This window comes from Centruroides vittatus, unplaced genomic scaffold (genome assembly GCF_030686945.1).
Source record: "Centruroides vittatus isolate TY-2023 unplaced genomic scaffold, ASM3068694v2 contig_1213, whole genome shotgun sequence".
NCBI classification, from domain to species: domain Eukaryota; kingdom Metazoa; phylum Arthropoda; class Arachnida; order Scorpiones; family Buthidae; genus Centruroides; species Centruroides vittatus.
In genome coordinates this window covers 186220-201598 of record NW_027120776.1, presented here as the reverse complement: position 1 = coordinate 201598, position 15379 = coordinate 186220, and the positions used below count along the sequence as shown (strand labels likewise).

Sequence of the window (15379 nt, the reverse complement as noted above, 5' to 3'; positions counted from 1 at the left end):
ATCTTAAACAACAAAAAAGCATATAACTATCTTTTAAAACAAGAATATAATATAATGTAGATACAATGAAATATGATTAGTTGGAGAACAGGGAGTTTTACTGTACTATAAAGAATTCGGGAAAAAATATCATTTGGAATGTGTGAATGTTAACTGATCTTTAATTTTAATTTTTTGCAAATGTTTCTGTGGTTGATTGGAGAATTTTAATGGTGTGTTTGACTGAGACTCCACTATCATAAAAACAAGCATAAAAACCCTCACCATAAATACTTTTAATCACATGACCATGATATTTTACGCCAGAGCAGGTCATAAAAGAAACATAAAGCAAGTCAAGCAATGTTCAACTTTCAATGCAAATACAGGATAAAACGGTACCATCAACCAATCAGAAGTCAGTAGAATCTACATCATGCAAAAATTGGCAGGAAACAAGCTTTCACATACAGTACATTATCTCATGGCTACTTCGAAAAGATCTAGAAGAGATCTGGAAAGATTTATCAAAAGTATCCACATATCTATGACAAGAGGCATCCCCATTTTAAGAATGAATGCCTATATGGACAGCCATAAGAAAATCCTTCAGTTTAAATGAGTATATAATAAAAAAGCTAAGCCTATAAGGGTAGTATAGTATCTTAATAATACGATGATAAAAGTTAATATACGAAAGTAAAGATGTTATTTTTACTACATTTGTAATTATAATACAGAAAAATCACAAAATATAATCATTGTCTTTATATCGATATATCACATATACAACTGTAACTTTGATAGCACTGTCAAAGTAAAAACTTTGGTATTGGAGCCAGACCTCCATCACATTCCAAACATAAATGCAAATAGATCACATGATTAAAAGTATTTACGGCAAGGGTTTTTACACTCATTTTTACACTAGTGGAATCTCAGACTTTTAAATCTTAAATAGAAAAAACTATTTAAGATTTAAAAGTGTTCAAATGAATGGAACTTTGGAAATTTGTGATTTTGGTCATTGATTTGGTATTGTGTGATTCTGCTGAAGAATGGAGAAATGCTTCATGAAACATTTTAAAATCAGTTTTGTGGATTCTTTGAATGGGGTTTGGTGGTGGGTGTTGGTTAATAATAATAATAATAATTATTATTATTATTATTATTATTATTATTATTATCAGTAATAATATCAAAAAAGGCATTCTATAATTTCACAAAGTAAAAAGACAAATTTATACCTGAGTGATGAAGGAGATTTTCTACTGCGTGTTTCAGGAGATTTATGGCTACGTCGATCTGTATTCACTTTCTTCTCTTCACGAGGTATTTCTTTTGATTCCTTTTTATTTCTTTCAAGTTTAGGAGAATAATCTTTCCGTTTTTCTTCTTTTATATTGTTGCACTCCGACAACTTACTTTCTGCAGGAATAATGTTTTTAACATCCACTAATGGAGAAGATTCACATTTAACGATTGGTGCAGAATTAGAATCACTAAGTGAAGGCTTTTTAGTTTCTCCATTTGTAGTTAGCTCTTTCACTAAAACCTCATCAGAAGAGCTTCCATAATCATCAGGCACTAATGATCTATGTTCTTTGTCTACCTTAGCAAGCTTTGCTTGTATTAAAGCTTTTTGTTTTTCCAATTCTTCCAAGTCCATACTATTTACAAGTAGTTTATCTTCAGCATTGCAAACTTTTTTCTCTTCTTTTAAAATAATGATGTCTTTATCCATATCAGGATGATGGCGTTTATGCTTATGTTTACGATGACCACTGCTCTTCTTTTCTTTGTGTGAAGAATGCTTATGTTTGTGCTTATGTCTGTGATGTTTCTTTTTTCTCTTACGGTTACTGGTACTTCCACCTATAGCTACATTCTCATTGTAAGATTTTTCAAAGTCTTCATTAACTTCTACATCAGAAGAACTAGCACTTGCACTAGAAAAAAATTTTTTTATATATTAATAAAGCTCATTTTGAGATATATATATATATATATATATATATATGTGTGTGTGTATAACAAATTAATTTTATCATCATTTCTAATTAAAATTAAATCTCATATTAAAATAAAGAGTATTAATACAATTTTATTGAAATAAATACTTATTTTCAAATTTAATTCATTAATTAATTTGACCTACATAAATACTTATATCAAAGGCATTAAAGCTTGAAAGTGCACTAATGGTTAACATATCAAAGATATTTTCTCAGGGGGAAAAAATATTCTACAAATGTGTGTATTGTTCAGAAGATACTACAAAACAATCTCAAAAGTTAGGGCAATGAATTGCTGTAATGACTGTTTTTAAACAAAATGAATCTGATATTAGAATTATCACTTATTCACAAATAATAAAACTTACTTCCAATGCCAAAAATAATTGTAACTGGAGATAAGATTAAATACCAATTTTCTTCATTAACTAATGTTGATGATTAAATATATCAACTATTGATAGCCCATGTCAATTTGCAGCTATTTTTGTTTTAGACTGTGTGAAACAAATAGTAGTGTAAAGAAACTGATTCAAGAATTTAAAAATGTTTTGTATTTTAACTACCATACATTTTTTCAAAAATAATTTTAAGTTAATTACAAAAAATTTGTATAGTGTTTTCACTTAAATATTCATTCTGAAATATATATATATATATATATATATATATACAGTAGAGAGTCATTTATCCGAACACCGGTTATCCGAACGCTTTCCAGTCGGACTGTGTCGTGCTGAATCAAACTTTTTTGATACTAGATTTACTTCTAAAGTATAATTTTTATATTTTTATATTTTTCAATATATTTATTTTGTTTGTACAAAATAAAGAAATAATTTTTAACGATACAATAGCCTCGATTATTATTATAAAAATTTTTGTTAGGCTTAAAATCGACAAAAATTCAACATGAAGCGACACGCAACGGAGAAAACTTTAACATCGGACAGGTTAATATATTTTTTCGTACATAATCGGTTATCCGAAAAATCAGTTATCCAAACAACCCCAGTCCCCAATTGATTCGGATAAATGACTCGCTACTGTATAATGTATATCAACTCATCTCGATTATATTGTAAGATATATATACAGCATGTCCAAGAAAGAGCTTTATCATTCTAAACATTAATAACAAAAATACTAACAGGTGAAATGAAATGCAGTTTGCTGCAAAAGAATGAAGAAATCTAAAAGTTTTTTCTGGTATCAATTACCTAGAGTGTTTCCCGAATGATGGATTGGTCATGAAGGCTTACCTTGGCCTTTGTGATCGCCCAACATAACTCCATTGGCTTTCTTTTTTTGGGGTTATGTTAAAGACAGGGTTTATCATCTGTTTCTGATATATCCATTTTAAAAGGAAAGGATACAATTAGCAATCCTCACTGTTACACTGCAAAGGTTAAAAACACTTGGAGGGAAATCGAGTACAGACTCGACATTGTTCGTGCTACTAACAGAGCTCACGTACAGCTACATTGAAGGTACTGTAAAAAAAAAACTCTTAGATTTCTTCATTCCAATCTAACACATTTTTAAAAATTCTTTATTCCTCTACTGTACACAATTCAAAAAATTTTTTAAATGTGTTAGATTGGGCACTCAGTGTGATAAACTCTTACATAAAATAGCCTTTGTAAATATAAATCAAATACTGTAATATAATATAGTAGAAGAGTTAAAAGTCCAAAATAATCTGATAACCATAATCTTTGCTGCTGTTATTTTTTTCCTGAGCAATGCCAAGCTCATCTACTAGTGTATGTATGTATATATATTGTTGAATTACTGAATTAAATACATAAAATATATTTAATTTGAAATATAACAGTAAATCTATATACAAAAAGTAAGAATTTAAAAAGATATCATCATTTCATCACATTCTCAAAATTCATTTTGTCTGCATTTCCTAAATCAGAAAAAAAAAAAAATACATTTTTTCACTTTCACCCTTCCTCTAGTTAATTACTTTTACAATAAAATAAATATTACAATTTTTATATCAGTGATGAGCAACAACCTTTTCTGGCTGCAAACCACAAGTGCACTTCATAGGCTTCTGATGGACTGCATGCACTTTTTCCAACTTAGTTGAAAGTTTTAAGCCCTATCGAGTATCAATACACTCCGTAACTGCCGGTACACTAAGTACTAACATAATATGCACTAATAATATGCAAACTAGTAATATATAGTTTAATGTCATCTTCACTTGTTAAGTTTGAATGTAGTTCATCTTGAATATCAGGTTAATCAAGTTTGCACAATGACACAAGTCAGAAAACATAAAAATAAAGTTATGCGGCCAAAGCCCTCGGCAGCAGCAAAACCCGATAGGCTGCTTGTGACTGATCTATATTATATCATCTGCCACCAAAATTTTAATATAACTCCATATATAGTTACATCACTAATTCTGACAAATCTACTTTAACTGAAAAACAGAAGAGATGGCAAAAAACAATAATAAACTTACTGAATAAAGTTAGGATTATGTGATATGGGCAAAATTATTACACTACATATAGATAGTAATTTATATTATGTTATACTAATAACTGAAAAAATATAATGTAAATAATATCTTAAATAAAACTTTTAGCTATGTAAATGTTTATACAGTGATAATATCTAGCTGTCTGTAAATTTTAAAATTATTAATTGTAAAATTTATATATATTGGGTTGTTCGGAAAGTTTGTAGCGATTTTTAAGAGAAATAAAAGAAATTGTTTTATTACTAAAAATATACTTTTATTCCATTATGTATGCGCCATTGTTTTTAATGACGTGTTGCCATCTATGGGGCAGCTTCATGATACCCTCTTCATAGAACTTTCCAGTTTTTTCCGCGAAAAACTGATCCACGTGGTTTTTGCAAGCTTCCAAAGTATCAAAGTTTTTATCATGAAGGGAATTTTGTAGAGAACGGAACAAATAGTAGTCCGACGGGGCAAGGTCGGGTGAGTAAGGGGGGTGGGGTAAAACATCCCAGCCTAGTTCCAATAATTTTTGGCATGTTCGTAAAGACGTGTGAGATCTGGCATTATCTTGGTGAAACACAATGCCTTTTCTATTGGCCAGTTCCGGACGTTTTTCTTTAATTGCCATGTTCAGCTTATCCAATTGGAAACAATACTTATCAGAATCAATTGTTTGATTCTGTGGACGCAGCTCGTAGTACAGGATTCCTTTCCAATCCCACCAGACAGTGAGCATGACCTTCTTTGGATGAAGACCGGCCTTTGGAGTTTTTAATGGTGATTCATTTTTCTTACCCCATGATCGTTTTCGGCTGATGTTGTTATAAATGATCCACTTTTCATCACCTGTCACTAAACACTTCAGAAAAGGGTCATTTTCATTTCGTCTTTCAAGAGAATCACAAATGGAGATGCGATCCAGTAAGTTTTTTTCCGTTAAGTCGTGAGGTATCCAAATGTCGTAACAATTCACGTATCCGAGCTTCTTTAGATGTTGAAATACAGTACTGTTTGATGACTTCACTATGTCTGCAATCTCTCGAGTTGTGTAATGAGGGTTTTCATCCAATAATGCTTTGATCTGGTCCTCTTCAATAACAGGAGGTCTTCCTGAGTGAGGAGCATCTTCAAGGCTGAAATTACCCGTTTTAAATTTTGCAAACCACTTTCAAACAGTTGATTCTGATACAGCACTCCCACCATAAACATCACATATCTTTTTTGGTGTTTGTACAGCATTTTTGCCTTTACAAAAAAAGAAAAGAAACAAGTGTCGATAATGCACGTTGTTCGCATCCATTTTTGCAGTGAGCCAAATTAAACGCTATTTGAATAATCTTAATGGTTTTTTTGTAACGGACGCGTCTCAAGGTCATTTATCGTAATATTCATTGGTTTGTACAATTCTAATCATTTTTGCGTCAATCGGTGTCTCAACTGTCGGCTATCAAAAATCGCTACGAACTTTCCGAATAACCCAATACAAAAGTCAAATAATGTAACTGGAAATATATGTATCAGTTTACAATGGTCAGAGTTTGAACACTACAAAAAACCAGGTGAAAAATACAGATTGTTTTTTCTGAATAAGACTTCCTTTTTTTGCAGAAACGAAAACATCAATATAATAAGTCCTAAGTAGACAATAATATAACAAAAATGATAATTAATATATTTAAAAATCAATAACATTTAAAACTGTATGTGGTGCAATCTATTATGATATTTTATTTTTAAAAAATTTTTTATATTTTTAATTATTATATAATGGCAAAAAACTTAATTTCGGGATGGTTTTATATAAAAAACTGATAAATGCTAATAACAAGTAAAACCATCCTTAAGTCCGACCCTACTCAAGATATGACACATGACCCCTTTTATCTCCCCCTTTGACCTTTAAGAACCAAATATAGGGGAAACTTGCTTAATTCGTACTTGCGCCTAATTCGTACTTTGCTTATATCTCGACTCCGGTAATAGCTATTAGTGCCTTTAGTGACAAAAAAAGTAAATAACAGTCAGCCATATTACCATCTGACAGACAACACGCTGTTACGCTGCTTTCGACAAAAATATTGAAAAGGGAAGTTTTTTCAACTTTTTCTGTAATATTTTTGCACATTTCGTAAGAACGTTCTTCAAATTGGATCGTGAATAAGTTTTTTAACTATCTGTGACGTATTAATGCGTATTTTTGTGATTTCACCTGATGTGATGATATATGAGTATTTGTTGTCAAATTTCTTGGAGGCAAATGTAAAACTTGTTCGACTCTTGCGCCTATTTCGTACTCCAGGCAAGTTCTTAAAACGTACTGGTACGATTTAGGAAAACCATTTTAGATGAATGTCACAATAAGCTATTACCGATTCGTAAACTGTTATTTTTTTACTAAGTTACTGATTTCAAAAATAACCACAAAAGTATGATCAAATGCACACGATGTGAGATATGGGTATATGAACTTTGCGCAGGAACCAATAAAAAGCAACAGATTACAACTGCAATGACTGCCAAGAATTGGCGAAGACCATCAGCCGAATCTACACACGTATTAATACATTATTGATTAAGATTTTGATTCTTAAGATGCAAACCAATGATAGGATCTCAAAGTACGATTTAAGAATATATCAGTACGATTTAAGATGAATGGTTCTAAATCGTACTTTTTTAGTGTTTTTTTAAATTGTTTATTTCTCAGAAGTTTATAAGATTTATGCTAAATTTGATTATGGTAGTAATAAAATATTTCTCAAATAAAAGTTACTTAAAATGAAAAAATAATTTTTGTTTATTAATTTCGATAATATGATGGTTTTTCCTTAAGGGGTACGAATTAGGCAAGTTTACCCTACTAGCCTCAACCCCCTAATACACAAACTTCCCTGCAAAATTTCAGAAATTTTTGACAAAAAGCACAGAAGTTATTAAATTTCAATAAATGTGAACAAAACTGTGCTGCACACACACACACACACACGCACACACACTACATAACATCCATACATACAGAAAGAATCCCTCCAAATTCTTTTGCATTTCTCAATGTTTCAAGGTGCTGAGTCCAAAAATGTAAAATTTTGGGGTCAGTTTTTGACTGTTTACCATAATTTCCCTCTGTTATGTGTAACAGAGCTGGGAAAGTGAAAATAAAATTAAACTGTTCAAGAACATAATAATATAAATCATTATCAAAAAATTATTAGATTTTTTAACAAAATAGTATGCATTATATTTTTTTCTTAAAGGAAATTGACTTTTGGAGTTGATATATTTTTTTAAAAACAACAAAACTTACAAAAATCAGAAAAACATTCAAGTTTCGACAGTAGCTAATTCTGTCATCATCTAGAGTTCAAACATCAAATGGTTTTTCAAGAAGTCAGAATGGTTGAATTTAAATTCCAACATAGTAAAGAATTGGTTACAAAAATTTTAATAGGATCTGCAATTTTTAAACCTTTATAATAAATAACCTTTATTGAATTTTTATAAGTATGTTTCTTCAAAAATTTCAACTCTTATTAAAATTTCTGTAACTAATTCTTTACTGTGTTTAAATCTGAATTGAAATTCTGTTCAAAAATCAACTGTTTTGACTTCAAAAACCATTTGGCGTTTGAAATACATGCTTGATGATGACAAAACCAACTACTGTCAAAACTTCTTGCATTCCGTGAACACTAGGAGTTTGGTTGTGGATTTTCACCTTGCCAGGACGGGGCTAGGCGAGGCACTGGCCATGTGGAGTTTTCTCAGTTTCCTCCAGTAGGCCTGAACAGGAGCCAGTTATCCTTAAAAAGACCTCCCGGAAGGTATCCCCCTAGGCAGATCGCCCAAGTGTTGCGTTGCCATAACTTAACTAAACAAACAAACAATCAAACACTATTTGCACATCAGTATTGTAACTATTACACTATTATTAATTCATTAAGATTTTTAATGTTAGAGACATTAAAAAATACTGATTATGAATGTTTTCTTGAATCAATAATTTATTCATTACAGTAACTTATGTTATATTATGTAATTAAACAATTGAATATAATAATTTAACATGATATATATAATATTTGTTAAGTAAGACTGGAATAGTTTATAAAATTAATTGTAATTGTCAAAATCCAAGAGAATACACAGGAGAAACGGGTCGGACTTTAGAATTACGCATTAAAGAGCACGAAGCCGCCATAAGATTAAAACATAATAATTCCCCTTGGTTATAACCACATCAAAAATAGTAACTGTCAAATAGATAGAAATAATATTAAAATCCTACACTATGAGAAAAATATTTATAAATGAAAATTCAAAGAACATATAGAGATAATAAAATATAATGGTAATAATTTAATAAATCTGCCAAATGGCATGCAAATTGACCAGCAATAGTACAACATGATAGAGGGCACAACGACAAGTTAATAAATGATATCGTAAGAATTATACATCGTCGCGTATGAAAAATCATTTTGTACGAAGGGCCATTCAAAGATTATACAACATATACTGATATTTTTTTTAAAATAGTATACTTTTAACTGAAAGGAAACCTGCATGTATATTTATATTTTTGACAAAACCTTTTTTTAAAAAATGTTTTTAAATAATATTGTAAAATGTTACTAAAAGTTACAATTTATAATTACTTGTGTAGCATGATGAACATTATTTTGATGTAATACGACATACGCCCTTAAAATAATTTTTAAGATTGTGAAAATATTGTAAATGGAAACTAGAAGTACTCCATCGGTGTGAAAAATAAACCAGTGAAACCTGTGGAGATCCTTAGAGTATTGTGAAATGTTTTTTATTGTTTTAAAACGCAAGTAGATAATGTTTACAAACATTATCTACTTGCGTTTTTGTCAATTCAATAATTGAATTTTATTTTGTAGCACCGAAGAGGAGCTAGAAAATTAAACTAGCTCGAAATGCATCCGTAAAAAATAATGAAGGAGTTTTATAACCTGAATAGCTGTGACGCAGTCTACCGAAAGATTTTTTCGGATTGAACAGACATTAACTTACTTAACAAATAATACAGCTACCATTAGAAAATTCAGCAAAATAATATTTATTATTTTTATATTAAATTATTGAATATTAAAAAAAAAACAACACACACAATATAGCTACATAATTTTTCATTTGTTTCTAGTAATTGACAAAGAATTTAAAACCAAAAATATTTAATAAATAAGAATATTGTGTTACAGAACAGGGCTGGGTTTTTATTGTTAAAGATAAAACAGTGTAGTGATTTAGTGTAAAAAGTTACATTAAATAAAAAAATATTTTATGCTTCTTTTAAATAAACCTCTTCAGTCTACTTTCAATTTGTGTAAGAAAAGATTTTAAATCTGAAAAGAAAATGAACTGAATTCTAATATGTAATTGTTAACACAAGAGTCTGAAGTTATTGATACATGCATCATTTCCAATTAATCAATCAAAACCTTTCGGAACAAACAGCACCAATGCTGAGAATGAAAGAAGTATTTCATATCAAATGATATTGAAAGAAGTCTCTTAATTATTGAGTAACAAGAAGGAAAATGCTTCAACAAGTTGCAAATAAACAACCATAAAAACTAGGAGATAATAAATTAGATAAAAAGCTTCTTAAAAACAATATTAAGTATTACTGATTATTATCAACACTAAAATGCTTATTTCAGAAAGCCAAATCTTTAATTGAATAATAAGCATAAGTATCATTCTTTAAAGTTAACCTAAGTTTAAATGGTTTACAATTATTCAGCAAATCGAACATTACTTAAAAACTAAATCATATTCAAATCAAATCTGACATTACTTAAAAATTATCAATCAATACGCACAGTACTAACATTTTAAATAATAATCATACTTGTTCTATATGAATTGTAAGCTGAGGTTGGATCAGGATAAAAATGTTTATTATTATTCAATTAAAGATTTGGCTTCCTGCCTATATGTTTTGCACTACTGATGGAGACTTTGTGGTAAAATAGTGAACCTTGTAGTTACAAACAACAGTTACAACTGAGTTAACATGACAAATTTGATAAATTTTTCCTGAAATAAAGAAACAAGATATTTGTAGCGTGGTCAGATGTAATACTTCTTACAGTAATAACATAGGAATAATTTTTTTTAATTTTTCCAAATGAAAAAAAAACCCAGTTAGAAAAAAGGCATAGATTAATGCTGTATGGAAGCTTTACTTTTATTTGTCTGTCTTCATTAATTATAAAAGCATTCCTAAGTTTTGATGGATATTTTATTTCCAATAATCAATAAAGTATGTCACTGTCTCTGATAACGCCATCTGGAAAACAGCATAGTCATGGCATTTCTGGGCAATGCACTCTTCATTCAGTACATAATATCTGTAGAGTTTTCTATCGGTATATTACGTTTGGAAATATGTGTTGGTTTGTTTTCCTATATTTTTTTCCTTGTTCCAAAAAATCTGGTTAAACCTTATTGCTTGTTTATATTCTTTCTTTTTGAAAGTTGCTGGTTTATTCCAAACTTGTAAATTTGTTCTTGGTTCTATTTTTTTCTTCTTTACTAATAAAAAGTAAGACAAGCTGCATGCTTGCATCTACCACGAAGTCCAGCCCTGCATGAACAAAAAGCATTAATCATTTTCCATTGGTCATTAAGCTGAAAAATAATATATGGCCATTGAGTTAATATATTTATGTTGATTCTTTTATCAGTTCCCTTATGGCCTACGTTGAAGACAGTAAATCTTGCATATACTTTCTTCTTTTTCCATAAACGTTAAAGAGATTTTAAAAATTTTTGCAATAATATTTTTATTTCAAACATAAAACATACATTTTATAAAAATGTATGTTTTATAAAATGTTATAGAATTTGTTAGCTAGATTTATGTATGGTATGTGCATTTGTGAATATATTTACCAAAAGCTGTATATTTTTGAATATTTTGAGCAACATTATGAAAATGGTCTGTTTATTTTAATTTTATCCCTGCTCTGATGGATTTTCTACAAAAAAATCATCCTCAGAAATGTGAAATTAAATTACTTCTTAAAACCGTTAATTGCATCTATGTAAGAACAAGTGTTTGTAACTACATTTTTCAAATTTATACTGCAAGAGGATGCTTTCCCATAGCACCATCCGATTTAGGCAGGGGTCAGCAACGTTTCAGTAGTGTTGTACCAAACCCAAGTTATAGTGTTAATCTGGATGTCAACATGATTCTACCAATTTTAATAATATGTATAACAAAATATATATTAAAAACAAACTTCACTCGTGACTACTGGTACATATAAAGTCTAATCCAGCAACTTCAACCTTTCAATTTCCGGTACAAACGACGAAAATTAACAGAAAAAAACTAACGTTTTCGAATCTCCATCGAGATCTTCTTCAGGTTCGTTAATGGAATGTCATGAGAATAGAACTCTTTTGAAGTTCAAATTGTTCGATTCAAGTAGATGTTCGATTTTTGAACTTCAAAAGAGTTCTATTCTCATGACATTCCATTAACGAACCTGAAGAAGATCTCGATGGAGATTCGAAAACGTTAGTTTTTTCTGTTAATTTTCGTCGTTTGTACCGGAAATTTAAAGGTTGAAGTTGCTGGATTAGACTTTATATGTACCGGTAGTCACGAGTGAAGTTTGTTTTCAATAGATAGCTATGCCGGCTAGAGCTTACAAGAAATTAACGTTGGCCTTAACCAAAGCAAGGGCTAAACTGAACTTTCTTCTGGAATGTAAGAAGAATAACGTGTATCCCATGTCTATATTCAGGATACGTCTACCATTGGGATGTGAATCCTTAATACCGAAACTTAGATTGTTGTGTCTGAGAAAAGCTATTAGAGCATCTAGGAAGAACGTATACTCCTGCCTCAACAAGGTGATCGAAGCAGAAGACGACCTCTTTGAACATAACCGGGCGTTCCTACAACTTGAAAATCAAAAGGTAGCAGTCTTTCAAGAAATATTGGCAAGAAAATTGGCCCGTAAGTACAAGAAGAAATTGGAGTGGATAATGAGTAAACAAAAACCCAACAGGAGAAAGGCACCCCCCACACCACTTGTCTGCTGGGACGGCATTGTTCCTCCAGCTTGCCTAATCGAAGCTATGGCGCACGGCCCGATGTATACTCCGGGCTCGTCGAGACCAATGCTGGAAACAGTTATGCCGGATATTGAAAGAATGGTGCACGGATTGGATGAGGTCTACAAGGAGCATTACAGATGGAGGGCGGCCATGAAAATAAACCATAGCAGGCGTAATGAAAAAGTGAACTTATGGTGGCAAATAAGAAGAACCAAGAAATGGCTTGCAGAAGAACGTATTATTCTACTAAGGGCGGATAAGAACAGGGCATTGGTTCTACTCAAGGAAGAGACCTACAAGACAATGATGATGCAATACATCGCGGATACTGAATGTGAGCAGGTGACTGATAATTATGTGAACAAGCTACAGGCTCGGGTGGTACGGTTCACGAGCACACCCCTTGCAAAAGCGCAAGGTTTGGACAGGGCGGTGGTCGCGTCACCAGATACGCCCAGGCTCTTTGCTTTTGCGAAAACGCACAAGCCTACGCCGGCCCTCAGACCAATACTGGATAAAGCTAGAGCCCCCACTAGAATTCTAGAGAACAAATTACACCGCATATTGGCTGGACATCTAGAACAGTATGCTTTAACGGTGAAGAACTCCAGAGAGCTGGTCGACGCGTTGAAACATACACAGCTAACAGAGAGCGCTCACCTCACGGTGCTTGATTTTCAGGCTCTGTATCCATCCATCAAACTCCAGCCTTGCTTTTGCGCCCTCAGGGACGTCTTGCTGGCCAAATATAGTCTTCCGGCACACCGCAAGCATGTACTGGAACTCACACACCTAATGTGCTACAATTCGCTGTTTAGGTTCGGCAATACCACATATCTACAAAAAAGGGGGGTACCCATGGGGAGCCCAATTTCGGGCGACCTATGTGAGTTGGTTATACGGCAATTAGAGAGGGATGTCGTTCCCATGTTTACACCTGACATTATTTTGTACCGTAGGTACGTGGATGACGTGATTATCATATGGAAGGGCGAGCCGAAGGTCGATGATTTTTTGCACATCGTAAATAACAACCCGTTTGGTCTAACGCTCAAGCTTGATCAAATATCGGACACCAGAGTGCATTTTTTAGACGTCTCCATTCAGCTCGATATAAACAATATTGAAACGCGGGTGTACTACAAACCCGGCTACCTACCTATGTACATACCCGCTAGGTCGGAGGATCCGTACCCTTATAAAATTGCGGCGTTCAGGGCGTTAGTAAATAGGGCATTCACCCATAATACTAAAAGGGAAGACACGATCGCAGAGCTAAAACACATTGAAGACATTGCCACTAGCCATGGATACAAAAGTAGCCTTATCCGCAATTTAGCTCGTAAGTGTTGTAATATAAACACAGCGCATCACACCTCCGCAGGGCGAAGTGATCCTAACTCGAGCCCCGACCAGCACACGGTTGTACTATACAACAAAGACCTCCATTCCTTGTACAGGGAAATAGCGCTAAGGAAGGGCACCAAGTTAGCGTACACGAGAACGCCATCTATCTATTCGCTTCTCAGAAACGCCAAGGACAAACCGAGCATTTTAAGGGCACCGGGCGTTTATAGTATCCCGTTAAGAGACCACAGATTCCAAAGGGACCTAGTATATATTGGTTCTACCAAGAGATCCCTCCAAAAAAGGGTTTCTGAACATAAGAATGACGTTGCCAAAAAAAGGCACACCACCGCCCTGTCGACGTATGCCACGGACCCCGATGTAAAAGCGGACTTCGATAACGCCACCCTCATTAAGAAGTCGTTCAAAACGGACCACATTAGGGCATTGGAGACCCTGGAGATTTACAGAGCTACCAAATCGGGGAAATGCATTAATTACAAAGACAGCAACGTTTTATCGTACGCGTGGCGATACATCTCGGAGGTCAATCCACGATGGTAGACATGGTTTTATTTCCTGCATTGATATTTTGCGACGTTACGTTAGTAGACTCAGGTCTATTATATCAATCTTATGTTTTGCATCGTCATCGCACGCTGGAGATGTTCGATTTTTGAACTTCAAAAGAGTTCTATTCTCATGACATTCCATTAACGAACCTGAAGAAGATCTCGATGGAGATTCGAAAACGTTAGTTTTTTCTGTTAATTTTCGTCGTTTGTACCGGAAATTTAAAGGTTGAAGTTGCTGGATTAGAAAATATATATTAAAATTCTCTGATTATAATGGACTTCAAAAATATATAATTTTGAAGTTAAATTGTTAACTGAATTATGATCTTACATATGAAGTGCATTCACAACATGTAGATGGCAAAACAAAGCATAATTGCATGAGCTGTAATATAAATATACCAGCAAGAGATTCTTTTTAATGTACCATGACCTACACTGAACTATGGCTTCCATTTAAATATGTAATTAATAATTAAAACCTAATTTTTACTACTTTTCTATTCAGTGCGCCACTGAAAATCATCCCACATGATACAGATTGCCAACACCTGGTATAGATAATACATTGTCAGATATATGTGAAGTAGTTGATTACTGACTGTTTTATTGGCTATTACCGGTAATAAATTTAAAATGAAAATAGATCTACTAGTGTAAATTATGTAAAAAGCAATAAATCCAAAAATTTTTTAATTTATATATTTCTATTATATTCATGTCTATACTTTTAAATTTGACATATAGGAAAGTAAAATATCATTGTCTTAGAATTTCTAAAACATTTAGTCTTTAAACTGTTGTAACATAATAGCATTTTATTAATATGAAAACAAATGTAAAACTAAATAAGCAAAATGAACACA

At 32.2% G+C, this 15379-nt stretch overlaps 1 protein-coding gene across 3 annotated transcripts in view; it reads right to left on the bottom strand.

The window, feature by feature from the left end:
* The window catches only part of Prp4k (Pre-mRNA processing factor 4 kinase), a 65831-nt gene that overhangs the window by 38084 nt on the left and 12368 nt on the right, over positions 1–15379 (bottom strand). For all 3 annotated transcript variants that reach the window (XR_010882401.1, XM_067283239.1, XM_067283249.1), the window contains exon 2: positions 1227–1928. Coding sequence is in view for 2 of the 3 variants with exons in the window: in XM_067283239.1 (XP_067139340.1) it covers positions 1227–1928 (702 nt within the window). In the remaining variant the exon portion in view is untranslated. The remainder of the gene's footprint in view (positions 1–1226; positions 1929–15379) is intronic.